The 26883-nt window shown below is 42.1% G+C and overlaps 1 protein-coding gene and 1 long non-coding RNA gene across 3 annotated transcripts in view; one reads left to right on the top strand and one right to left on the bottom strand.

Annotated features, from left to right (window-relative positions):
* Window positions 1–22026, bottom strand: part of LOC129547286 (uncharacterized) — a 60187-nt gene extending 38161 nt beyond the window's left edge. Inside the window, exons 1-2 of one of the 2 annotated variants that reach the window (XR_008684047.2) lie at window positions 15740–22026; window positions 14087–14368 (exon numbers count right to left, since the gene is read on the bottom strand). This is a non-coding gene — a long non-coding RNA (uncharacterized LOC129547286). Of the gene's footprint in view, window positions 1–14086 lie in introns of both variants that reach the window. The other variant, XR_016035974.1, reaches the window with a different exon arrangement.
* A 4018-nt stretch (window positions 22027–26044) lies between these two features.
* Window positions 26045–26883, top strand: part of VAC14 (VAC14 component of PIKFYVE complex) — a 75447-nt gene continuing 74608 nt past the window's right edge. The window contains exon 1 of the mRNA XM_055413178.2: window positions 26045–26426. Within this exon, the coding sequence (XP_055269153.1) occupies window positions 26323–26426 (104 nt within the window). The 5' untranslated portion in view covers window positions 26045–26322. The remainder of the gene's footprint in view (window positions 26427–26883) is intronic.

Below are 26883 nucleotides of genomic sequence, written 5' to 3'. Positions count from 1 at the left end.
TCTAATGAGGTGGATGAACATAGAGCCTATCACATGGAATGAAGTGAGTAAGAAAGAGAAAAATGAATATTGTATATTAATGCATATATATGGAATCTAGAAAGACAATACTGATGAACCTATTTGCGGGGCAGCAATGGAGATGCAGACATAGAAAACAGAAAACAAACTGATGGTGTGGGAGGGAAGAGAAGGTGGGATGTACGGAGAGAACAACATGGAAACATACGCCGCCCTGTGTGAAACAGACAGCCAACGGGAACCTGCTGCATGACTCAGAGAACTCAAACTGGAGCTCTGTGGCAACCTAGAGGGGTGAGATGGGAAGGGAGGTAGGAGGGAGGTTCAAAAGGGAAGGGACCTGTGTACACCGATGGCTGATTCATGTTGATGTTTGGCAGAAACCAATACACTATTGTAAAGCAACTATCCTTCAACTAAAAATAAATAATTTTTTAAAAATGGGCAGACCTAAACAGACATTTCTCCAAAGACAATATATAGATGGTCAAAAGGCACATGAAAAGATGTCCAACATCACTAATTATTAGAGAAATGCAACTCAAAACTGCAGTGAAGTATCACCTCACACCAGTCAAAATGGCCATCATTTAAAAAAAAAAAATCCACAAACAATAAATGCTGGAGAGGGTGTGGAGAGAAGGGAATCCTCCTACACTGTCGGTAGGAATGTAAACTGGTACAACCACTATGGAGAACAGTATGGAGATGCCTCAAAAACTAAAAACAGAGCTACCATATGACCCTGCAATCCCACTCCTGGACATATATCGAGAAAAACATGACCCAAAAGGATATAAGCACCCCAGTGTTCACTGCAGCACTATTTACAATAGCCAAGACATGGAAGCAACCTGAATGTCCACTGACAGAGGAAAGGACAAAGATGTAGCGCATACATACAATGGGCCATTAAAAAGAAAGAATTAGGGCCATCTGCCGCAACATGGATGGGCCCAGATTGTCATACTCATCCCTTACATGTGGAATCTAAAAAATGAAAACAAATAAATGTACTTACAAAACAGACTCACAGACTGAGAGAACGACCTTACGGCTGCAGGGGTGGGGGACGGGGGGCAGGGTTGGGGGAAGCGATAGTTAGGGAGTTTGGGATGGACATGTACACACTGCTATATTTAAAATGCAGAACCAACAAGGATCTACTGTATAGCACATGGAACTCTGCTCAATGTTACGTGGCAGCCTGGAAAGGAGGGGAGTTCAGGGAGAACAGATATTTGTACATGGATGGCTGAGTCCCTCTCCATTCACCTGAAACAATCACAACACTGTTAACTGGCTGTACTCCAATACAAAATTTTAAAATTTTAATTTAAAAAAATCGGTGTAATTCTCCATATTAATGGTATAAAGTAGAGACTCATAGGACTATTTGAACTGATACAAAAAACCACTGCGCGTAATTCAACACCTGTTAGTGATGAAAACTCTGAGCAAAATAGGGACTAAAAGGGAATTTCCTCAACCTGAAGGACAATTATCAAAAGCTGTAGCTTTCATAATACTTAATGGAGACAGACTAAATATTTTATCCCCAAGATCAGGAATAAGGCCAACATGTACTTTTACTTTTATTAAAAATCATACTGGAGGTCCTAGAAGATGCCAAAAAGGATGATAGGTGGATAGACAAAAGGTATATATACTGGAAGGAGAAGGCAATGGCAAGCCACTTCAGTACTCTTGCCTAGAAAATCCCATGGATGGAGGAGCCTGGTAGGCTGCAGTCTATGGGGTCGCTATGGGTCGGACACGACTGAGCGACTTCACTTTCACTTTTCACTTTCACACATTGGAGAAGGAAATGGCAACCCACTCCAGTGTTCTTGCCCGGAGAATCCCAGGGACGGGGGAGCCTGGTGGGTTTCTGTCTATGGGGTCACACAGAGTCGGACACGACTGAAGTGACGCAGCAGCAGCAGCATATATACTAGAAAGAAAGAAGTAAAATATCACTGATAAATGTTTGTAAATTTAAAAACTCAATTTTAGCAATTTAGTCAGAATTTTAAGTTAATATATAAAAATCACTGGCATTCCTAAATACGAGTAACTAGCAAAAATTAAAAGAAAAACAAAATTTGCAGTATTATCAAGAAATATGAACTACTCTGGGACAAATTTAACAAAATTTGTGCAATATCTATACAATGAAAACTACAAAAACATGACTGAATTTAAAGACAATGTAAAAGGAAAGAAAAGAGATATCACATGACTGAAAAATGTCATATTTCTTATGAGATAATTGTCAGCTTATCAGTCTAACATAGATTCAGTGTGATCCCAAACAGGTTTTCATCAAACTTCTTATAGAAACTGACAAGTTAGTTAAAAATTTATATAGGAAAGGGCCAACAATCACAAAAATGTCTTCAGTTCAGTTCAGTTGAGTTCAGTCGCTCAGTCGTGTCCGACTCTCTGCGACCCCATGAATCACAGCACGCCAGGCCTCCCTGTCCATCACCAACTCCCGGAGTTCACTCGAACTCATGTCCACAGAGTTGGTGATGCCATCCAGCAACCTCATTCTCTGTCGTCCCCATCTCCTCCTGCCCCCAATCCCTCCCAGCATGACTCTTTTCCAGTGAGTCAACTCGACACATGAGGTGGCCAAAGTATTGAAGTTTCAGCTTTAGCATCAGTCCTTTCAATGAACACCCAGGATTGATTTCCTTTAGGATGGACTGGTTGGATCTCCTTGCAGTCCACGGGACTCCCAAGAGTCTTCTCCAACACCGCAGTTCAAAAGCATCAATTCTTCGGCGATCAGCTTTCTTCACAGTCCAACTCTCACATCCATACATGACCACTGGAAAAACCATAGCCTTGACTAGACGGACCTCGGTTGGCAAAGTAATGTCTCTGCTTTTTAATATGCTATCTAGGTTAGTCATAACTTTCCTTCCAAGGAGTAAGCGTCTTTTAATTTCCTGGCTGCAATCAGCATCCACAGTGATTTGTCTTCAGTTCAGTTCAGTTCAGTTCAGTCGCTCAGTCGTGTCCGACTCTCCGCGACCCCATGAATCACAGCACGCCAGGCCTCCCTGTCCATCACCAACTCCCGGAGTACACTCAAACTCATGTCCACAGAGTCGGTGATGCCATCCAGCCATCTCATTCTCCGTCGTCCCCTTCTCCTCCCGCCCCCAACCTTTCCCAGCATCAGAGTCTTTTCCAGTGAGTCAACTCGTCTCATGAGGTGGCCAAAGTATTGGAGTTTAAAAAGCCAGAAGAGTGACACTACTAGATACTAAGTATTACATACAGATTAAATAATTATTATACCTAATTTCAAAGCAGTGTATGATAACAGCATAATGGATAGACATATACATCAGCAAAAGAGTGAGTGCCAAAATAGAACAAAAAGCCACTCTGCTTTTAAGACCATCCATTGATTGCAGGGGGTTGCGGAGGGGTGAGTACTGTTTTTTTCAACTCTAGAATTATCCACCACCAGTACTTTTTAAAAACAGTTCTACCTGTACTTTTTTGGTGAGATCTTATCTACTCAGTTCAGTTGCTCAGTCGTGTCCGACTCTTTGCGACCCCATGAACCACAGCACGCCAGGTCTTCCTGTCCATCACCAACTCCCAGAGTTCACTCAAACTCACGTCCATCAAGTCGGTGATGCCATCCAGCCATCTCATCCTCTGTCGTCCCCTTCTCCTCCTGACCCAATTCCTCCCAGCATCAGGGTCTTTTCCAATGAGTCAGCTCTTTGCATGAGGTAGCCAAAGTACTGGAGTTTCAGCCTCAGCATCAGTCCTTCCAATGTACACCCAGGACTGGTCTCCTTTAGGATGAACTGGTTGATTCTCCTTGCAGTCCAAGGGACTCTCAAGAGTCTTCTCCAGCACCACAGTTCAAAAGCATCAATTCTTCAGTGATCAGCTTTCTTCACAGTCCAACTCTCACATCCATACATGACCACACATGACCACTAGCCTTGACTAGATGGACCTTGGTTGGCAAAGAAATGTCTCTGCTTTTAAATATGCTATCCAGGTTGGTCATAACTTTCCTTCCAAGGAGTAAGCATCTTTTAATTTCATGGCTGCAGTCACCATCTGCAGTGATTTTGGAGCCCAAAAAAATAAAGTCTGACACTGTTTCCACTGTTTCCCCATCTATTTCCCATGAAGTGATGGGACCAGATGCCATGATCTTAGTTTCCTGAATGTTGAGTTTTAAACCAACTTTTTCACTCTCCTCTTTCACTTTCATCAAGAGGCTTTTGAGTTCCTCTTCACTTTCTGCCATAAGGGTGGTGTTATCTGCATATCTGAGGTTATTGATATTTCTCCCGGCAATCTTGATTCCAGCTTGTGCTTCGTCCAGCCCAGCGTTCCTCATGATGTACTCTGCATATAAGTTAAATAAACAGGGTGACAATATACAGCTTTGACGTACTCCTTTTCGTATTTGGAACCAGTCTGTTGTTCCATGTCCCGTTCTGTTGCTTCCTGACCTGCATACAGGTTTCTCAAGAGGCAGGTAAGGTGGTCTGGGATTCCCATCTCTTTCAGAATTCTCCACAGTTTATTGTGATCCACACAGTCAAAGGCTTTGGCATAGTCAATAAAGCAAAAGCAGATGTTTCTCTGGAACTCTCTTGCTTTTTCGATGATCCAGCAGATGTTGGCAGTTTGATCTCTGGCTCCTCTGCCTTTTCTAAAACCAGCTTGAACATCTGGAAGTTCACGGTTCACATATTGCTGAAGCCTGGCTTGGAGAATTTTGAGCATGACTTTACTAGAGAATGAGATGAGTGCAATTGTGTGGTAGTTTGAGCATTCTTTGGCATTGCCTTTCTTTGGGTTTGGAATGAAAACTGACCTTTTCCAGTCCTGTGGCCACTATTGAGTTTTCCAAATTTGCTGGCATATTGAGTGCAGCACTTTCATAGCAACATCTTTCAGGATTTGAAATAGCTCAACTGGAATTCCTTCACCTCCACTAGCTTTATTGATAGTGATGCTTTCTAAGGCCCACTTGACTTCACATTCCAGGATATCTGGCTCTAGGTGAGTGATCACACCATTGTGATTATCTGGATCACGAAGATCTTTTCTGTACAGTTCTTCTGTGTATTCTTGCCACCTCTTCTTAATATCTTCTGCTTCTGTTAGGTCCATACCATTTCTATCCTTTATCAAGCCCATCTTTGCATGAAATGTTCCCTTGGTATCTCTAATTTTCTTGAAGAGATCTCTTGTCTTTCCCATTCTGTTGTTTTCCTCTCTTTCTCTTAATTTATTACAATAAATGTCCTCTTGTAATCTAAATGTAAGACCAGAAACTATAAAACTCCTAGAGGAGAACATAGGCAAAACACTCTCCAACATAAATCACAGCAGGATCCTCCAAGACCCACCTCCCAGAATATTGGAAATAAAAGAAAAAATAAACAAATGGGACCTAATTAAAATTAAAAACTTCTGCACAGCAAAGGAAACTATAAGCAAGGTGAAAAGACAGCCTTCAGAATGGCAGAAAATAATAGCAAATGAAACAACTGACAAAGGATTAATCTCAAAAATATACAAGAAACTCCTGCAGCTCAATTCCAGACAAATAAACGACCCAATCAAAAAATGGGCCAAAGAACTCAATAGACATTTCTCCAAAGAAGACATACAGATGGCTAACAAACACAAGAAAAGATGCTCAACATCACTCATAATCAGAGAAATGCAAATCTAAACCACAATGAGGTACCATTCCACACCAGTCAGAATGGCTGCTATCCAAAAGTCTACAAGTAATAAACGCTGGAGAGGGTGTGGAGAAAAGAGAACCCTCTTACACTGTTGGTGGGAATGCAAACTAGTACAACCACTATGGAGAACAGTGTGGAGATTCCTCAAAAAACTGGAAATAGAACTGCCATACGACCCAGCAATCCCACTCCTGGACATACACACCAAGGAAACCAGAAATGAAAGAGACACATGTACTCCAATGTTCATTGCAGCACTGTTTATTATAGCCAGGACATGGAAGCAACCTAGATGTCCATCTGCCGATGAATGGATAAGAAAGCTGTGGTACATATACACAATGGAGTACTACTCAGCAATTAAAAAGAACATTTGAATCAGTTCTAATGAGGTGGATGAAACTGGAGCCTATTATACAGAATGAAGTAAGTCAGAAAGAAAAACACCAATACAGTATATTAACACATATATATGGAATATAGCAAGAGGATAACGATAACCCTGTATACAAGATAGCAAAAGAAACACAGATGTATAGAACAGTCTTTTGGATTCTGTGGGAGAGGGTGAGGGTGGGATGATTTGGGAGAATGGCATTGAAACATGTATATTATCATATGTGAAATGAATCTGACGTGGCTGGGGATTCCCCACCTCAACACTCTGTAGATTCAAGAGGCCCTTCCTTCCAGAAGTGTATATATTAGCCTGGGATAGAAACTGCACGCTGAACTTACTAATTAAGAAATGAGAAACCAGAACTATAAAGGTGGCATAGAAATACAAGAAACCATTCTTAAGTAATCTTTTAAAACTTTGAACAGAGACGCGGGAGACGCCCGGCTCCGGCGCTACCGACCACGTGCAGAATTGTGGCTGAGATGAGCTGCCCCGCGCCCGGGGTTAGGGCGGTGGCCGAGGGGAGCTGTACCACGTTCAGGAGGCGGTGGCTGCTTGGGCGCCGGAGGGCCGAGAGGAGCTGATCTACATTCAGGGCAGGAGGCGCGGCCTTGGGGGGATGCCCCTCGTCCAGGGTGGGGTGCAGCGGCTGCGCCTTGCTGGAGCAGCTGGGAAGAGATACTCCACGACCAAGTGGAATATAAGAATCCAGTGTTCTGGGGAGGAAGAAACAAGATGGCGGAGGGATAAGATGGCAAGACCACTTTCTCCCCCACACATTCATCAAAAGAACATTTGAACACGGAGTAAAGTCCACAAAACAACTTCTGAATACTGGCAGAGGACATCAGGCTCCCAGAAAAGCAGCCCATTGTCTTCTAAAGGAGAGAGAAGAAATCCAGCTCCACCCACCAGAACACCGACACATGCTTCCCTAACCAGGGAACCCGGACAAGTCACCCGTCCAACCCCACACACAGCGAAGAAACTACGTAATAAAGAGAACTCCACAAACTGCAAGAAGAGGGAAAGGCCACCCCAAGCAAAGCAATATAAGCAAGATGAAGAGGCAGAGAAATACCCAGCAAGTAAAGGAACAAGATAATTGCCCACCAACACAAACAAAAGAACAAGATACAGGGAATTTACCTGATAAAGAATTTCAAATTTTGATGGTGAAAATGATTCAAAATCTTGAAAGCAAAATGGAGTTACAGATAAATAACCTGGAGAAAAGGATTGAGAAGATGGAAGAAAGATTTAATAAGGACTTAGAAGAAATAAAAAAGAGTCAATATACAATGAATAATGCAATAGATGAGATCAGAAACACTCTGGAGGGAACAAACAGTAGAATAACAGAGGCAGAAGACAGGATAAGCGAACTAGAAGATAGAATTGTAGAAATAAATGAAACAGAGAGGAAAAAAGAAAAACGAATTAAAAGAAATGAGGACAATATTAGAGACCTCTGGGACAATGTTAAACGCTCCAACATTCGAATCATAGGAGTCCCAGAAGAAGAAGACAAAAAGAAAGACCATGAGAGAATACTTGAGGAGATAATAGTTGAAAACTTCCCTAAAATGGGGAAAGAAATAATCACCCAAGTCCAAGAAACCCAGAGAGTCCCCAACAGGATAAACCCAAGGCGAAATACTCCAAGACACATATTAATCAAATTAACAAAGATCAAACACAAAGAACAAATATTAAAAGCAGCAAGGGAAAAGCAGCAAATAACCCATAAGGGGATTCCCATAAGGATAACAGCTGATCTTTCAACAGAAACTCTTCAGGCCAGAAGGGAGTGGCAAGACATACTTAAAGTGATGAAAGAAAATACCCTACAGCCCAGATTACTATACCCAGCAAGGATCTCATTCAAATATGAAGGAGAAATCAAAAGCTTTACAGACAAGCAAAAGCTGAGGGAGTTCAGCATCACCAAACCAGCTCTCCAACAAATGCTAAAGGATCTTCTCTAGACAGGAAACACAGAAAGAGTGTATAAACTTGAACCCAAAGCAATAAAGAAAATGGCTACGGGATCGTACTTATCAATAATTACCTTAAACGTAAATGGGTTGAAATTTTCAAAAAGGCTAGGAAACAATTCTCATAGCCATCAATAGTTCAGTGTTGAGTTCATGAATAGTTTTTAAAGTTTGGGACAAACTGTAGTATTTGCTATTTGAAGTACTATTTGTAATTGGCATAATACAATGTAACATTGGTCTTCATTTCCATCTTAAAACGCCTAAAAATGCCTAACAGGTTTTTAGATTTGTGAATTTTAGTTGAAATGTATTTTACGATGTTACTAAACCTGCAGAAATATTGAAATATTTCAGAGAACTTATTCACTGTACATTTAATTTATTTTATTTATAAAAGTTATGAACTGTAGAAAGTTTTACTTGTTGGGTCAGATGCTTGTTGCTTCAAATGCTTGTTGCATTTGAAGTGCTAGTTACAAGAAAATCAAATACCTTCAATGTATAAATGCTATTAAGTTTTTAAAGGACTCTGGAGTATAAGTAAGTTTGTTTAAAGAAATTTAGTCTGTTCAACTTGAAAAAAATAAATAAAATTGGAAAAAAAAAATCAAAAAAAAAAAACAAACTTTGAACAGAGTTACAGATTTTACCATTGGTGATAAACTGGTATATATAATTTAACGAGAACCAAAAGAAAATTAGTATTGTGTGAATTCTGAAGCACTTTCAACATGTTGTAGGAATAATGTGGACTTTCTTGAGTTTTACACATTCATAAGTAAATGGTCTGTATCTCATGCCTTTGTTGGCTTTCTGTGAGCTGTAGTTTCTGGGAAGTAAGCAGCTCTCATTCCTGTAACTCTTGTAATTCAGTCACTCGTGTGCCTCCTTCATGAGGATTCAGTACGGCTGTGGTGCTGTTATCCCTCTGATAGGAACTCTAAGTCTGTGTAAAGCCCCAAAGGTCTGTCACTTATTTTTATTTTATATTGTACTATATTTCATTTACAGTGTTGTGTTTGTTTCAGGTGTATAGCAAAGTGATACAGTCATATATATATGAACACCAAGCAGTTCCCATCTTTTGATGGGGTGCTCATGGTTTATAACATAAATGGCATTACTTTGAGAGAGGGATAACTTAGGTATGGCATAGGGTTTTTTTTTCTTTTTGCAGCCTGAGGCAGTTGTAAAATAACTTAATGTAGCTTTTTACAACTGTGTATTTACAGTATTTTTTCTTTTGGTGAAATTTTAACTGTTAATGTTTTTGGCATTGTGTTTTGTACCATTTATTAAATAAAAATTTTAGAATAAAAAAATAAATAAATAAATGTCCCCTTGTATTACCAACCATATCTATGATGTTGCTCTAAAATTCTTGTGTTCTAATTCAACTTCTCAATCATATTGAAGTCAGATTCCATTGACTGCCTTTTCTCTTGGACAAAGATCACATTTTCCTGTTTCTTTGTATATTTCAATTTTTTTTTTACTATATTTTGGACAGTCTGAATGACTTATAGGAGATTCTGAATTATTCTGTGGTTCTCTGATGAATACTGATATTTTTATTGCAACAGGCAGTTAACTTGGCTGAAGTAAAAACACCACAGTGCTTTTCCTGTGTGGGCAACTGCTGAAATCTCTGTTCAAACCTTTTAGATTTATCTGGACTGCTTGAAAACTGTCTCATGCAAGCCCAGTTCAGGGGTCAAGTGATGATATGGTGAGTTTATCAACAAAATTTAGAGCTCCCCTTTGTAAGCCTGTCATTTCCCTACTTACTTTTCAGCTGCTATGAGGCATGTGTGCCAAGTGGCTTCAGTCATGTCTGACTTTTTGCGACCACATGGACTGTAACCTGCCGGGCTCCTCTGTCCATGCAAATATCCAGGCAAGAATACTGGAGTGGGTTGCCATACCCTCCTCCAGGGACCTTCCCAACCCAGGGATCAAACTCGTGTCCCTTATGTCTCTCGCACTGACAGACAGGTTCTTTACCACTAGCGCCATCTAGGAAACCCTCCCAGCTGCTGAGGTTACCCCAAATTCTGCCTTCTGGCTGTTCAATCTGAATGTCTGTCAATATCCTTTTCAAGTTTTATCTTGGCCTGCACATTGGGGTAAAAAATGTGATAAACATGGGACATTCATGCAGTGCCATTCTCCTTTTCCAAACAGATACTCATCCAGTTTCTGCCTGCTTTTGCTTGTTCCCCTCGTATTCAAGCAGTTAAACTTTCATCTTTTTGACAAATTGCAATTGTTACCACAGAAGGATTGGTCAAAAGGTGGTACTCCTTCCTTATCAGAAGCAATGGTAATTCAGTGGGGAAAGGTAAAAATGGTACTAGAAGAATTGGATATCTATAGAGAAAAAAATGAATCTTAACCCTCCCCTCACACAAGAACGAACACAAAACAGATCAGAGATTTAAATGTAAAAGCTGAAGCTATATATTCCAGAAAGAAAATCTCTGTGACTCTGAGGTAGACAAAGAATGCTTAGATAGGACAAAAACACATCAGTCAAAATTAAAAATGAATAAACTGAACACCAATGTTAATTTTATGACTCATGCATTTTGTGTTCTACCTAAGCAATCTTTCTCGACCTCAGTCACAGAGATTTTCTTTCCAGAATATACAGTTTCAGCTTTTACATTTAGATCTCTAATATACTTTATGTTCATTTTTGTGTGAAAAGAAGATTAAGATTCACTTTTTTTCCATATGGATATCCAATTAAAAGATGCTTGCTCCTCAGAAGGAAAATTATAAAAAACCCAGAGAGCGTACTAAAAAGCAGAGACATCACTTTGCCGACAAAGGTCCATATAGTCAAAGCTATGGTTTTTCTAGTAGTCAAGTATGGATGTGAGAGTTAGACCACAAAGAAGGCCGAGCACTGAAGAATTGATGCTTTCAAACTGTGGTGCTGGAGAAGACTCATGAGAGTCCTTTGGACTGCAAGAAGATCAAACCAGTCAACCCTAAAGGAAATAAACCCTGAATATTCATTAGAAGGACTGATGCTGAAGCTTCAATACTTTGGCCATGTGATGCAAAAAGCCAACTCACTGGAACAGACCCTGATGCTGTGAAAAGACTGAAGGCCAAAGAAGAGGGCAGCAGAGGATGAGATGGTTGGATAGCACTACAGACTGAATGGACATGAATCTGCGCAAACTCTGGAAAACAGTAAAGCACAGATATGCCTGGTGTGCTGCAGTCCATGAGGTCACAAAGAGTCAGACATGACTTAGCAAATGAACAACAACAAACTGAACATCATCAAAACTAAAAACTTCTCTAGAAAAGACATCATTAAAAAATGAAAGTGCAGGGACCTTTCCTGGTTGGTCCACTGGCTAAGACTCTGCATTCCCAATGCAGGGGGACCGGGTTCAGTCCCTGGTCAGGGAACTAGATCCCACGTGCCACAACAAAGATCAAAGATCCTGCATGCCACAACTAAGACCCAGTGCAGTCAAATAAATAAATTTAAAAAAAAAGAAAGTGCAAGTCTCAGACCAGAAGATATCCTGAACGTATGCAATTAACCAAGTACTTTTATATAGAATATAAGGAAATTTCAAATTCTCAATAAAAAGAAGACAAGCCAGTTTTTAAATTGGCAAAAGATTTAGGTAGACACATCACGAAAGAGATCCGAGTACTTAATGAACATATGAAAACATGGTCAATGTCACTGGACATCAGTAAAGTACAAATTAAAACCACAAAGGGATACAAATACGACCAGAAGAGCTAAAATTTAAATGATTAACATTTCCAAGTGTTGGCAAGGATATGGAGAATTGCAACTCTTATACATTCCTGAAGGGAACCTAAAATCATACAAATACTCTGGAAAACAGTCTGACAGTTTCTTATAAAATTGAACAATTACTGTGTGATCCAGTAATTCTACTTCCCAGGTACTTAACCTAAAGATTACACACAGACGTTCACAGCAGCTTTATTCATAATGACTTCAAACTAGAAACAACCCAAATGTCAATCAAAATATGAATGGATACACAAATTATATATATACATAAATACAAACAGATAAAGAATACCATAACATTGACATACACTAAAATAGGAATTAATGTCAAAAATATAACAGAGAAAGAAACTAGATACAAAACAGTACATCCTGTATAATTTCATTTATTTATATGACATTAGAGAAAATCAAAACAAATCTATAAAGTAAAAGCACGTTAGTGGTTGCCAAGGGTTAGCAGAGAGGAGATATAAAATGACTCTAAACAGGACAAGGGAATTTATTGGGGTAAAAGGCAAGAATGGGGAAGAAGCTGTATCTGAGAAGATACTGATCAAGAATTTTACAAAACTGATGGGATATATCAAGCCATGATTCAACCCTACAAAAGGATAAACAGTATGCATTAGAAAAAAATATATAAGCCTAAGCATATCATTTTAAAACTACTTAAAATCAAAAAATGGATAATCTTAACAGCAATCAAAGAGGTAAGTTCCTTTTTAAGTCTGATAACTAGCTAACTTTCAAGGAAAAACTGTAGAGACCAGAAGGTAATGGAATTACATCTTCAAAGGAATGGGAAAATTGAACTAACCATCCATAACTGACAAAACTACCCTTTTTTCAATCAATGAAGACGAAACAGACCTTTTCAGGTATATGAAAAATTGTGAGAATCTGTCCTCAACAAATTCATATTCAAATAAATACTGAAGAGCATTCTTCAGGCAGAAGGATAACGATTCCACCAATGGAAACTAGGAGACCCAGGAAGCAATGAAAAGTCACCCAAAAAAGGTAGATCTACAATAATGATAACATCTTAGAGGATTTTAAATACCTAGAAAGCTGAAGTACAAACAGCTATAAAATATGAAAACATGATATAAAATGTAAGTTAATAATAGATTTGATAAATCAAGGGTATAGAACAGAGGAGGGAAACGAAATTATTTAAAAAATCAATCTAAGAGAGGGCAAGAAAGGAAAAAAATGAGAAATAATATGATGGTAAGAATCAAGTCAATATATTTTTACTTGCTAATATATTAGTAATTATATTAAATAAAGAAGGGTCAACTGCAGGGGTCTGATTTCTAACCATTTGACTCTTAAGGACTCCAAAACCCCATTATCTTGAGGCTGCATGCCTCCAAAACTCAGCCTCTTGATTACTGAGACTTGTATCTTCTTACTCTCAGTATAGGATATATATTATCATTATAGGAGATATACATTGATCAGCCTACAGGCTTACTGCTCTTTTTTTTTCCAGCACCTTAATTGCTTCTGGACCCTGGGGACTCTACTTTTATACGGACCCTGGGGACTTTTATATGATTGTGGGAGAGGGCATTTTATCAGTGAAGGTTATCGTTTCCTCCACTGTGCAAAAACAAGAAACATTACCTACCCACTGTTTTCCTTTTAATTCATGTTCCACCAAGCGAGCCTAGTTTTCATTTTCATTTTACAGCATTTTCCTGCTAACTGCAGTAGGGAACTAGGTAGTCCCCAGGAAAAGTAATGAAGATGCAGAATGCATGAGGATAGCAGTGACAAGTTATCATACAGACCCGGAGGTTTAAAACAACAGAAATTTATCCTCTCTTAATTCTGGACACCAGAAGTCTGGAATCAAGGTAGTAGCATGGCCATGTTCCCTCTAAAGAGTTGAGAGAAGGCTCCCTCTTTCCCTCTTTTCAGTTTCTAGTCATTGCCCACAATCCTTTGTGTTCTTTGGTTGCAGCTGCATAATTCCAATCTCTGCTTCCAAAATCTTCCCTCAGTGTGTATGTGCTCCCAGTGTCTCTGTATTCAAACCTCCTTTCTCTTATAAAGACACCAGACACTGGGTTAGGACCCACCCTAATCCAGTATGACCTCATCTTACCTTGGATAAAATCTGCAGAAACCTTCAGCTCAGTTCAGTCACTCAGTCGTATCCAACTCTTTGCGACCCCATAGACTGCAGCACACCAGGCTTCCAAGGCAAGCTCCCAGAGCTTGCTCAAACTCATGTCCATCAGGTCGGTGATGCCATCCAACCATCTCATCCTCTGTCTTCCCCTTCTCCTCCTGCCTTCAATCTTTCCCAGGATCAGGGTCTTTACCAAGGAGTCAGTTCTTCGCATCAGGTGGCCAAAGTATTGGAGTTTCAGCTTCAGCATCAGTCCTGCCAAGGAATATTCAGGACTGAGTTTGGATGGACTGGTTGGATCTCCTTGCAGTCCAAGGGACTCTCAAGAGTCTTCTCCACCACCACAGTTCAAAAGCATCAATTCTTCAGCACTCAGCTTTCTTTATAGAAACCTTATTTCCGAATTAAAATCACAATCACAAATAACAAGGGTTCAGACTTAAAACATATGTTTTGGGCCAGGTGATGAGGGTACACAATTCATCCCACACCAGAGACTCTCTCTAAATTTATGAAGTTGTACAAAGTTCTAATAATTCCTATCCATGTTCTTCAGGTCTGAGTTTTTGGAATTCCCTTGGGCCTCCTGTTAGCTTTGTTTATCTCTGTGGATAGTGCTTTTTAAATGACTCTAGCCCTCTGAACTTACAATTCCTACAAAGCCCTCTCTACAAAAACTTTTCTTTCCAGGTGACAGGTTTGATGGTGGAGTTAGAATAAATTCCTATCCTCCTTGACAACAGGGATCAAATCTTTATAATCCAATAAAAAGCAGAATAGGATATGCTATTCAATAAATTAAATTCAGCTGTGTAATGTTTAACTGAGCTTTGCCATGTAAGAATGATCTCCTTATGGTTTTCCCTCACACTCCACATCCTTGCTTTCCTCCCTCTGAGACTATTTGATAGTTTTAAAAATCTTCTAGAGGGCACTTATTTAACTTCTGAGAGTAGAACCACAGTAGTAGATATAATGGTCACCTGAGTTAAATTCACCCATTCCAGTCCATTTTAGTTTGCTGATTCCTAAAATGTCGACGTTCACTCTTGCCATCTCCTGTTTGACCACTTCCAATTTGGTTTGATTCACGGACCTAACATTCCAGGTTCCTATGCAGTATAGCTCTTTACAGCATCGGACCTTACTTCCATCATCAGTCCCATCCACAACTGGGTGTTGTTTTCACTTTGGCTCCATCCCTTCATTCTTTTTGGAGTTATTTCTCCAGTGCTCTCTAGTAGCATGTTGGGCACCTACCAACCTGGGGAGTTCATCTTTCAGTGTCCTATCTTTTTGCTTTTTCATACTGTTCATGGGGTTCTCAAGGCAAGAATACTGAAGTGGTTTGCAATTCCCTTCTCCAGTGTACCACATTCTGTCAGACCTCTCCACCATGACCCATCCATCTTGGGTGGCCTTACACAGCATGGCTTAGTTTCACTGAGTTAGACAAGGCTGTGGTCCGTGTGATCAGATTGGTTAGTTGACTGTGATCGTGGTTTCAGTCTGTCTGCCCTCTAATGTCCTCTCTCAGCACCTACCGTCTTACTGAGGTTTCTCCTAGCTTGGACATGGGGTATCTCGTCACGGCTGCTCCAGCAAAGCGCAGCTGCCGCTCCTTACCTTGGACGTAGGGTAGCTCCTCTCAGCCGCTTGCCGCTCCAGCACTTTGCAGCCACTGCTCACCGCTCGTGCTACCCAAAATGCAGTACTGTCTCAAAATGACAGAATGATCTCTGTTCATTTCCAAGGCAAACCATTCAATATCACAGTAATACAAGTCTATGCCCCGACCAGGAACGCTGAAGAAGCCGAAGTTGAACGGTTCTATGAAGATCTACAAGACCTTCTAGAATTAACACCCAAAAAAGATGTCCTTTTCATTATAGGGGACTGGAATGCAGAAGTAGGAAGTCAAGAAACACCTGGAGTAACAGGCAAATTTGGCCATGGAGTACAGAATAAAGTAGGGCAAAGGCAGATAGAGTTTTGCCAAGAGAATGCACTGGTCATAGCAGATACCTTCTTTCAACAACACAAGACTCTACACATGGACATCACCAGATGGCCAACACTGAAATCAGACTGATTACATTCTTTGCAGCCAAAGATGAAGAAGCTCTATACAGTCAGCAAAAGCAAAACTGGGAGCTGACTGTGGCTCAGATCATGAACTCCTTATTGCAAAATTCAGACTGAAATTGAAGAAAGTAGGGAAAACCACTAGACGATTCAGATATGACCTAAATCAAATCCCTTATGATTATACAGTGGAAGTGAGAAATAGATTTAAGGGACTAGATCTGATAGACAGAGTACCTGATGAACTATGGACTGAGGTTCATGACACTGTATAGGAGACAGCGATCAAGACCATCCCCAAGAAAAAGAAATGCAAAAAAGCAAAATGGCTGTCTGAGGAGCCCTTACAAATAGCTGAGAAAAGAATAGAAGTGAAAAGCAAAGGAGAAAAGCAAAGATATAAACATCTGAATGCAGAGTTCCAAAGATTAGCAAGGAGATAAGAAAGCCTTCTTCAGCCATCAGTGCAAAGAAACAAAGGAAAACAATAGAATGGGAAAGACTAGAGATCTCTTCAAGAAAATCAGAGGTAAAAAGGGAACATTTCATGCAAATATGGGCTCAGTAAAGGACAGAAACGATATGAACCAAACAGAGGCAGAAGATATTAAGAAGTGGCAAGAATACACAAAAGAACTGTACAAAAAAGATCTTCACGACCCAGATAATCAGGATGGTGTGATCACTCACCTAGAGCCAGACATCCTGGAATGTGAAGTCAAGTGGGCCTTAGAAAGCATCACTACGAACAAAGCTAGTGGAGGTGATGGAATTCCAGTTGAGCTATTTCAAATCCTGAAAGCTGTTGCTATGAAAGTGCTGCACTCAATATGCCAGCAAATTTGGAAAACTCAATAGTGGCCACAGGACTGGAAAAGGTCATCTTTCATTCCAATCCCAAAGGAAGGCAATGCCAAAGAATGCTCAAACTACCACACAACTGCACTCATCTCACACGCTAGTAAAGTAATGCTCAAAATTCTCCAAGCCAGGCTTCAACAGTACGTGAACCGTGAAGTTCCAGATGTTCAAGCTGGTTTTAGAAAAGGCAGAGGAACCAGAGATCAACTTGCCAATATCCGCTGGATCATTGAAAAAGCAAGACAGTTCCAGAAAAACATCTACTTCTGCTTTATTGACAATGCCAAAGCCTTTGACTATGAAGATCACAACAAACTGTGGAAAATTCTGAAAGAGATGGGAATATCAGACCACCTTACCTGCCTCTTGAGAAATCTGTTTGCAGGACAGGAAGCAACAGTTAGAACTGGACATGAAACAACAGACTGGTTCCAAATAGGAAAAGGAGTATGTCAAGGCTGTATATTGTCACCCTGCTTATTTAACTTATATGCAGAGTACATCATGAGAAACACTGGGCTGGAAGAAGCACAAGCTGGAATCAAGATTGCTGGGAGAAATATCAATAACCTCAGATATGCAGATGACACCACCCTTATGGCAGAAAGTGAAAAGGAACTAAAAAGCCTCTTGATGAAAGTGAAAAAGGAGAGTGAAAAATTTGGCTTAAAGCTCAACATTCAGAAAACTGAGATCATGACATCCGGTTCCATCACTTCATGACAAATAGATGGGAAAACAGTGGAAACAGTGTCAGACTTTATTTTGGGGGGCTCCAAAATCACTGCAGATGGTGACTGCAGCCAAGAAATTAAAAGATAATTAATTTTAATGGAAGGAAAGTTATGACCAACCTAGACAGCATATTAGAAAGCAAAGACATTAATTACTTTGCCAACAAAGGTCCATCTAGTCAAGGCTATGGTTTTTCCAGTAGTCATGTATGGATGTAAGAGTTGGCCTATAAGGAAAGCTGAGCACCTAAGAATTGATGCTTTTGAACTGTGGTGCTGGAGAAGACTCTTGAGAGTCCCTTGGACTGCAAGGAGATCCAACCAGTCCATCCTAAGGCAGGTCAGTCCTGGATGTTCATTGGAAGGACTGACGTTGAAGTTGAAACTCCAACACTTTGCTCACCTCAAGTGAAGAGCCAACACATTTGAAAAGACCCTGATGCTGGGAAAGATTGAGGGCAGGAAGAGAAGGGGATGACAGAGGATGAGATGGGTTGGACGGCATCACCGACTCAATGGACATGATTTTGGGTGGACTCTGAGAGTTGGTTATGGACAGGGAGGCCTGACGTGCTGCGGTTCATGGGGTTACTAAGAGTCGGACACGAATGAGCGACTGAACTGAAACAAATAAAATTTACTCTCATTTTAAAAAGTTTTTTAAATAATTTTATTTATTTATTATGGATCTTCACTGCTGTGTGGACTTTTTTCTAGTTGCAGAGCATGGGGGCTTCTCATTGCAGTGACTTCTCTTGTTGCAGAGCAAGGGCTCTAGGGTACGTGGGCTCAGTAGTTTTGCTTCCCTGGCTCTAGAGCACAAGCTCAGCAGTGGTGGGATAAGGGCTTAGCTGTTCTTAGGCATATGGGATCTTCCCAGACCAGGGATCAAACCTGTATCTCCTGCACTGACATCTGGATTCTTTACCACTTAGCTACCAGTGAAGCCCTACTCTCATTTTTCAAATTTCACTGAAACCTAACAAATAAAGTGCCAGGCCTGGATGGATGCATTGGTGTTTTCTATCAAATATTCAACAAAAAATTTAAAAATAAAAATAAAAAATCCTATACAAAATCTTTCAAGAAACAGAAGAATAAACACAGCTCAGATCATTTAAAGACAGCAATGTCCTCATTCTAAAACCAGACAAACACAAGAAAGCAAAACCAAGACAATTCTCCCTTACGTGTGTGTGTTAAGTTGCTTCAGTTGTGTCCGACTCTTTGCGACCCTATGTACTGTAGCTTGCCAGGTTTCTCTGTCCATGAGACTCTTCAGGCAAGAATACTGGAGCAGGTTGCCATGCCCTCCTCCAGGGGATCTTCCTGACCCAGGGATCAAACCCACATCTCTTCTGACTCCTGCATTGACTTGCAGGTTCTTTACCACTAGTGCCACCTGGGAAGCCCATCTCCCCAATGTTTCTCTAAAGGAAACAATCTTAAGATCACATTAAAAGACATGAAAACAATCAGGATACACTCCATTCATGAATGAAAAGACTGAATATAGCAAAGATGACAACTCTTCCCAAATTAATATGTTATATTCAAAGCAATTTGTATTGAAACCTCAAAAAAATTTCTTATGGGATTTAATAATCACAAAAATTAGTATGAAGTATCTAAGGGCCAAGAATAAATAAGGTAAAGAACAACTTGGTACAGGGAGTAAGGGAAGCAATTAACCTACTGGATATTGTCTTATTTTAGAGCTAAAGTAATTAAAACACTGTATTATACATGCAGAACTAGACAAAACAGAAGAGAAAAGCTCAAAAACAAACATGTATATATCAAAGCTATGTGCGAATATGACATTATCCAATCAATGAGGAAAGGATGTTCTATTTCAGGGGTTGGCAAACTTTTTCTATTAATGGCCAGACAGTAATATATTAAGCTTTGAAGCCCATATAGTCTCTGACACAACTACTGAACTCTGATGTAGCACAAGAGAAGCCAGACAATAAATTTTAAAAATGGATGTGCTTGTGTTCCAATAGAATTTTATTTACAAATACAGATAATGAGAAGACTTCCCCAGTGGTCTAGTGGTTAAGAATCCACGTTTCAATGCAGGGAACATGGGTTTGATCTTTGACTGGGGAATTAAAATCTCAAATGCCTCAGGGGCAACTCACCCGCACCAAAACTAGAGAAGCCCGCTCGCCACAACAAAAGATCCCACGCACCGCAAGATCCCGCACACCACAACTAAGACCTGAAGGAGCCAAATGAATAAATAAAATTTTTTAAAAATGACAAACAGATGGTGAGCCAGATTTGGCTCATGGGCCATGGTTTTCCAAATAGCAACAGAACAATGACAAAACTTTACTAACAGCCATTTATCACATCATGCACAAAACAAAGTTTTAGGTGAACTAAAGTTCTAATGTGAAAAAAGAATACAACATAAATTATATTCAGGGCACATTATTTTTCACAATAAAAGTTATTTTAATATAAAACATTTAAAAAATAAGGCATATAAATCAACTCAGTATTGATCAAGAATCTTCCTACTTTGTATGTTAACTCAAAAAGACAAGATACAAAATCTTATCATTTTACTTCTTGTACACATGTGTGCCCATACCCTCATATGTGAATGACCTTCCCAAAACTTTAGAAAGCATTTCAATGTCTTCTCTTAAATTCTTAATCCAGTGCTCATTTTAAAGCTGTGCTACTAATTTATCTGAGTAGGATCCTATGAGGCCTTCTCAGCACAGATTCCCCCGCGTCCATGTCCTCCACCTGCCTCTTATTTATAGCAAAGCTTTAGCTTCCAAGGATTTCCCTGAATTCCACAGAACAAAATTTAATCAGCGCTGAGAAAATACAAAAAGAAAAGAAAACAATCAAGCAAGACAAAATAATAATAGTTCAGCAATAAAACAAAGTCAAAAACCTTCAGTTTCTCCTTAAGGGTTATAGATGATATTCTGAACCATATCTTTTGAACCACTCTGCAGACCCTAAAACCCACACCAGGTTTAAGAAGTTAACTGTATGCTGCCCCAGAGCAGTTGGAACTAGAAGATCAAGGATAATGACTCCCAATTACCTCACCACCAACCAATTAGAAAAACGTCCATGTGCTGATCATATTGGAGAAGGCAATGGCACCCCACTCCAGTACTCTTGCCTGGAAAATCCTATGGACGGAGGAGCCTGGTGGGCTGCAGTCCATGGGGTCGCGAAGACTCAGACACGACTGAGCGACTTAGCAGCAGCAGCTGATCATATACCCCCCGACCCTCCCTAACAAAGGAGTCTGAGCCTTTTGAGCATCAGCTACGTTGACGGCTTGTTTGGTGCCTTCAACAAATGCTAAATTTTCCTTCACCACAACCCGGTGTCAGGAGACTAGCTTTGCTGGGCACGGGGAAGGAATCCAAGTTTGGATTGGTAAGACTAATGTAACTGCTTCAGCCTTCCCAATCCCACTTTCTTTGGAACAGTCTGATCATAGTAAAGATACACAAGGTTAAAGATGAGAAGTCTTTTCTATCAATGGTTGTTTCAATGTTTTGGATCGAGCCTCAACGTTTGACAGCCCTATTGGCTTTGTTCTGTTTCAAGGTCTGAACAGTATACCTAATGCCAATATGACATGTAAGTGTCAAGAGGGTACGACCAAGAACAAAACAGTCATGTATTCGATATGAATCCATCCTCATCAAGAGTCAGCAACTGGGTCAAAAGCTTACATTTCTGTAGTGCTTTATATCGTACTTCAGGTCGCTGAGGAGTCTTTCCCACCCTGTCGAAGGTAGACAGTTTCTGGAAGCGATGGTGATGGAGAGTGGGATATAATTAGGAGAACGGTCGGGGGTGAGGGGGACGTCAAGTACGCTGAGGAGGGAGGGAAGCTGAGAGGCACCGTTAGTGAAAGAAAAGGAAGGGGAACCTCAGGAGGAGTCACCCACCGGGGCCGACAGAAGCGGGGCGCGCGCGTCGTCTCTGAGACGCGGGGAAAACCTAGACGCCGCGAGGAGGCCAACTGAGAGCGCCCGCCTAAGCGAGGGAAGCTGCCCGGCTGAAGCCCCCATCTCAGGGCGACCTGCTTGGCGTCCTGCACCTCGGCCGCCGTTTTCGTCAGTTCCCCTCAGGGTCACTCACCACCCAGGCTGCCGGCGCCAGCAAGCCGCCCGGCTCCACTCCGTACCTCACACACGCTCAGCTACACAGACCCAAGCACGAGCTCCAGGACCTTGCGGCCCCGAGCGTCTCCCGGAGTGACGGACAGACGGGCCAATCGAAGCCCGGCTGGCCGCAGACGTACACGGCGGTGGGCGGGGCGATGGGCGGGGTGGGACCAAACCGCGGGGTCAAGAAGACGTCGCGGAGGCTGGTGGGCTGCGGCGACTTACCACCGGAAGGCGCGGCTCCGCGGGAAAAGCGGTCTTGTTAGGTGGTCACGGTGGTTTGGGGCCGAGACTGTCTCCTCAGGAGTAACCGCCGGTCTGTACCACGCCACCAGCCTACGATTCCTTTGGCCTTCTCCTTCACCAAATTATTTTCCTGTGCAGTTATAAAGTGCAAGCTGCTTTCCAATGTAAGCGTGTATTACCATCACCGCCTCGTTGTTTAAAGGGTAACGGAAACTTGAGTGCACTGTGTCACCCAAGGAAGAGATACTAAATGGAAAAATATTAAAATTTTTATTTCTAAACCTTCAATTTCTTACGTCTGAATTTTTCCTATATTGTACACATTTTGTTAGTGTTTAAATACTGGGTGCAATTTGAGTTATAATTAAATTTCATCTGAACCTGAATTTTTTAATTTTCTGTAACAGTCTGAATTTTTTCAGACTAAGACCTGAATTTTTTAATTTTCTGTAACAGTCTCAAAGATTCTCTAACTTCAGTTCTTCAGTTCAGTTCGGTCACTCAGTCGTGTCCGACTCTCCGCGACCCCATGAATCACAGCACGCCAGGCCTCCCTGTCCATCACCAACTCCCGGAGTTCACTCAAACTCACCTCCATCGAGTCCTTAATCTCCCGTAAATCTGAATATGGATGATAAGATGGGCAGGCGCTTTGAGTCCAAACCTACAGGAATCAAACTAGTTTCTCTGAGGCTCCTTCTTTCTTAGAGCCTCGTTTGAATCTAAAATAATTAAAACCAGATGCTAAACCTGGTTCGGTGTGTGCCTCATTCAGGGATCATGGTCTCACATAAATTTCATTTATGAAAGAAAGTAAGCATTGTTGAAATGGTGGAGGAGAAATAAGGCTTTCTACAGGCAAAACAAACAACAAACCTTACAGCTTTGAAACACATCTTGTAACAAACCACAGAAATCGTTGTTAAATTCTTGCTACCAAAATCTAAAAGAAAACTTTGGCAGAAATTAGCAGAGTCGGACACGACTGAGCGACTGAACTGAACTGAACTGAATCAGCTTATCGAGAAGAAATTTCTTCCTCTACACATAAAGTAGAGAAGCATTTATAAAAACATAGATCTACATGGGTTTCTGTGAAAATACTGAAGTGCAAGAATGCTGGAGTTGGTTGAGATCGAACCCAGGCCTCCTGCATTGCAGGCAGATTCTTTACCATCTGAGCCACCTGGAAAACCCAAGTCTGTAAGTGTTTAGATACCTGGCAACCCTTTTCTTAAAATTCCACCCTCAAAACACATGCTAATGAACCAACCATCTGCAGAGTCAAATGGGGAGAGATTCCCTTCCAAACTCCCTCAATATGTTGACAAAATTCATTTCCTTGCAGTCACTTGAAGTCCCATTTTCTTGGCAACTGACAACAGGGAACCACTTTTAGGAACTGGAGACCACTCCTGAGTCTCAAGAAAAACAGTTCAGCTATAAAGCAGAGTCCTAGTTCCTCCCCAAGGAACAGGCATAACAATTTGATACAGTCTTTGAGTTCTGAAGAACTAAGGCCCACACCTAGGAGGAGGATGGAATGATGATGTTGACCCTTATGACTTTAATCAACTAAAGCTTGGACATTGTTGATCATGGCCTGAGTTCTGTGCTGAATTCTCCACTACTCAAACCCCTTCATGAAAATCCATGTACCTTTAGGTTAAAACTTTTCCCAGTTTGCTTTTGAGGGAGAGGGAGACACTGCTTTGGCAGAGATTATGTGTGTTATTTGTCACAGAAACAATAAATGCTTCCTTCTCCCCACCTGGATGACATATTAAAAAGCAGAGACATTACTTTGCCAACCAAGGTCTGTCTAGTCAAGGCTATGGTTTTTCCCATGGTCATGTATGGATGTGAGAGTTGGACTGTGAAGAAAGCTGATCGCTTAAGAATTGATGCTATTGAACTGTGGTGTTGGAGAAGACTCTTGAGAGTCCCTTGGACTGCAAGGAGATCCAACCAGTCCATTCTAAAGGAGATCAATCCTGGGTGCTCATTGGAAGGACTGATGCTAAAGCTGAAACTCCAATACTTCGGCCACCTCATGCGACGAGTTGACTCACTGGAAAAGACTCTGATGCTGGGAAAGGTTGGGGGCGGGAGGAGAAGGGGACGACAGAGAATGAGATGGCTGGATGGCATCACCGACTCGCTGGACATGAGTTTGAGTGAACTCCGGGAGCTAGTGATGGACAGGGAGGCCTGGCGTGCTGTGATTCATGGGGTCGCAAAGAGTTGGACACGACTGAGTGACTGAACTGACTGACTCAACCCATCTATGGCTTGGCTGTGCCTTTTGGCTCAACACCCACCAAAAGCTGAATCTATTTTTTGGATAACAATAGACAGACTGCTTGGTTTTTAATTGTAATGTATTTATGTGTTTTAGAAATATATATGTATCACTATTCAAACCCAGCATTATGGGGCACAAACAAGGCTTAAGTAGGAATTCTAAAATTTTTAAAGTGAGTTGATCAGAGAAAATATTTTTAAAATACTCGTACAAGTGACTACTTCATGACTGCAGACAGGAAATTAAAAGACGCTTACTCCTTGGAGGGAAGCCTGGCGTGCTGTAGTCCATGGGGTCGCGGAGAGTCGGACACGACTGAGCGACTGAACTGAACTGAACTGAACTACTCCTTGGAAGGAAAGTTAGGCCCAACCTAGATAGCATATTAAAAAGCAAAGACATTACTTTGCCAACAAACGTCCGTCTAGTCAAGGCTATGGTTTTTCCAGTGGTCATGTATGGATGTGACAGTTGGACTGTGAAGAAAGCTGAATGCTGAAGAATTGATGCTTTTGAACTGTGGTGTTGGAGAAAACTCTCTAGAGTCCCTTGGACTGCAAGGATATCCAACCAGTCCATTCTAAAGGAGATCAGTCCTGAGTGTTCATTGGAAGGACTGATGCTAAAGCTGAAACTCCAACACTTTGGCCACCTCATGTGAAGAGTTGACTCATTGGAAAGGACTCTGATGCTGGAAGAGATTGGGGGCAGGAGGAGAAGGGGACAACAGAGGATGAGATGGCTGGATGGCATCACCGACTCTATGGATATGGGTTTGAGTAGACTCCGAGAGGCAATGGCAAGCCACTCCAGTACTCTTGCAGAAAATCCCATGGATGGAGGAGCCTGGTAGGCTGCCGTCCGTGGGGTCGCTAAGGGTTTGACACAACTGAGCGACTTCACTTTCACTTTTCACTTTCATGCATTGGAGAAGGAAATGGCAACCCGTTCCAGTGTTCTTGCCTGGAGAATCCCAGGGACAGGGGAGCCTGGTGGGCTTCCGTCTATGGGGTCACACAGAGTCGGACACGACTGAAGTGACTTAGCAGCAGCAGCAGCAGACTCCAGGAGTTGGTGATGAACAGGGAGGCCTGGTGTGCTGCGATTCATGGGGTCGCAAAGAGTCAGACACGACTGAGCAACTGAACTGAACTGAACAAGTGACTAGGATTTAGAGAAAAATCAAGAGGGCGTTACTTTAATTTGTAACATTGGCATATAAGAAATTGACTGATGACTGAAGTAGTGAATGAACTAGTGGATTCAGTAGGTGTGGAATAAATTACGTTAAGCGATTCAAGAGCCCCTTCGTTTTCAGGAACGTCTGCAGAAGCCCACCAGGTACCAAGCCTATTATGTGCAGGCAGTGGAGTACATGGTACACGTGCCACTCTAAGCAGGCTTCAAACACGGCCCACACTGTGGGGGCCCGCAGGCCAGAGTGGGGGCGGGGAGTGCAGTCTTGCGGGGGCGTGGCCGACCCGCCGGGGGTGTGGCCGGCGAGGGGCGGGCCCAGCGGCGGAAGGCGGAAGCTGCCTGAGGTCACCGGACCCGGGAAACATGGCTGCCGCCCCTGGCGCCCGGCAGGCACTGCTCCCGTGAGCTGCTGGCTGGCCCGGGGCAGTGGGACGGAGACGAGGTCCACGCCCGGGCTGCCAGGCGGCGCGCGGCCCCGCAAGACTCGGGCAGGGGCTGCGTGGCCCATGAGCCGGGGCCGGAGGCAGCGCGGAGCCGTAGACGCCCCTGGCCCCGGCGCGGCCCCGGCTGCCGCGGGCTGAGGAGCCGCGGGGCTCCGGGAGGCACGCCCGCGCTGCTGCCATGAACCCGGAGAAGGATTTCGCGCCGCTCACGCCCAGCATCGTGCGCGCCCTCAACGACAAGCTCTACGAAAAGCGGAAGGTGGCTGCCCTGGAGATCGAGAAGTAAGAGCTGCGGGCCCCGGCTGGGGCGCAGGGAGTGGGGCCGGGGCTCCGTCCTGGCTGTTGCGGGTCTCGCTCCTCCGGGCAGCCTCTCGTGCTTTTGCAGCCAGTGTTGCAGCCCCAAGCTTTAGGCCCTCAGTGCTGTGCTTAACAGCAGAAGATGGGCAGTACTGTGTGATCTGGGCCGTATTATTTAACCTCCTGGTACTTCAAAGGGGCTGCGATTTTGTGTATGTGTTTAGCCCAGTGCCTGGCGCATGATGCGTCCTCAGTGTGGTCTCTACCAAAACGATCTAATCCGAGAATGATCTCAGATGGGAAGGAGGTGGGAAGCGTGAGAATTTGCTATGGATGTTGACCTGCCTCATTTCTTATCCACTTTTTGAGAAGTGAAAAGACAATAAGTTGACCAAATGAAGAAGTCAGGTCCAAGATCTCAAGGCTCAGTAGGCTGAGTGTT

Source organism: Moschus berezovskii, chromosome 22 (genome assembly GCF_049115385.1).
Source record: "Moschus berezovskii isolate FMDL1 chromosome 22, NW_MosBer_1.0, whole genome shotgun sequence".
NCBI lineage: Eukaryota > Metazoa > Chordata > Mammalia > Artiodactyla > Moschidae > Moschus > Moschus berezovskii.
The sequence above is the reverse complement of the archived record's forward strand: the minus strand, read 5'-3'. Positions and strand labels throughout refer to the sequence as shown.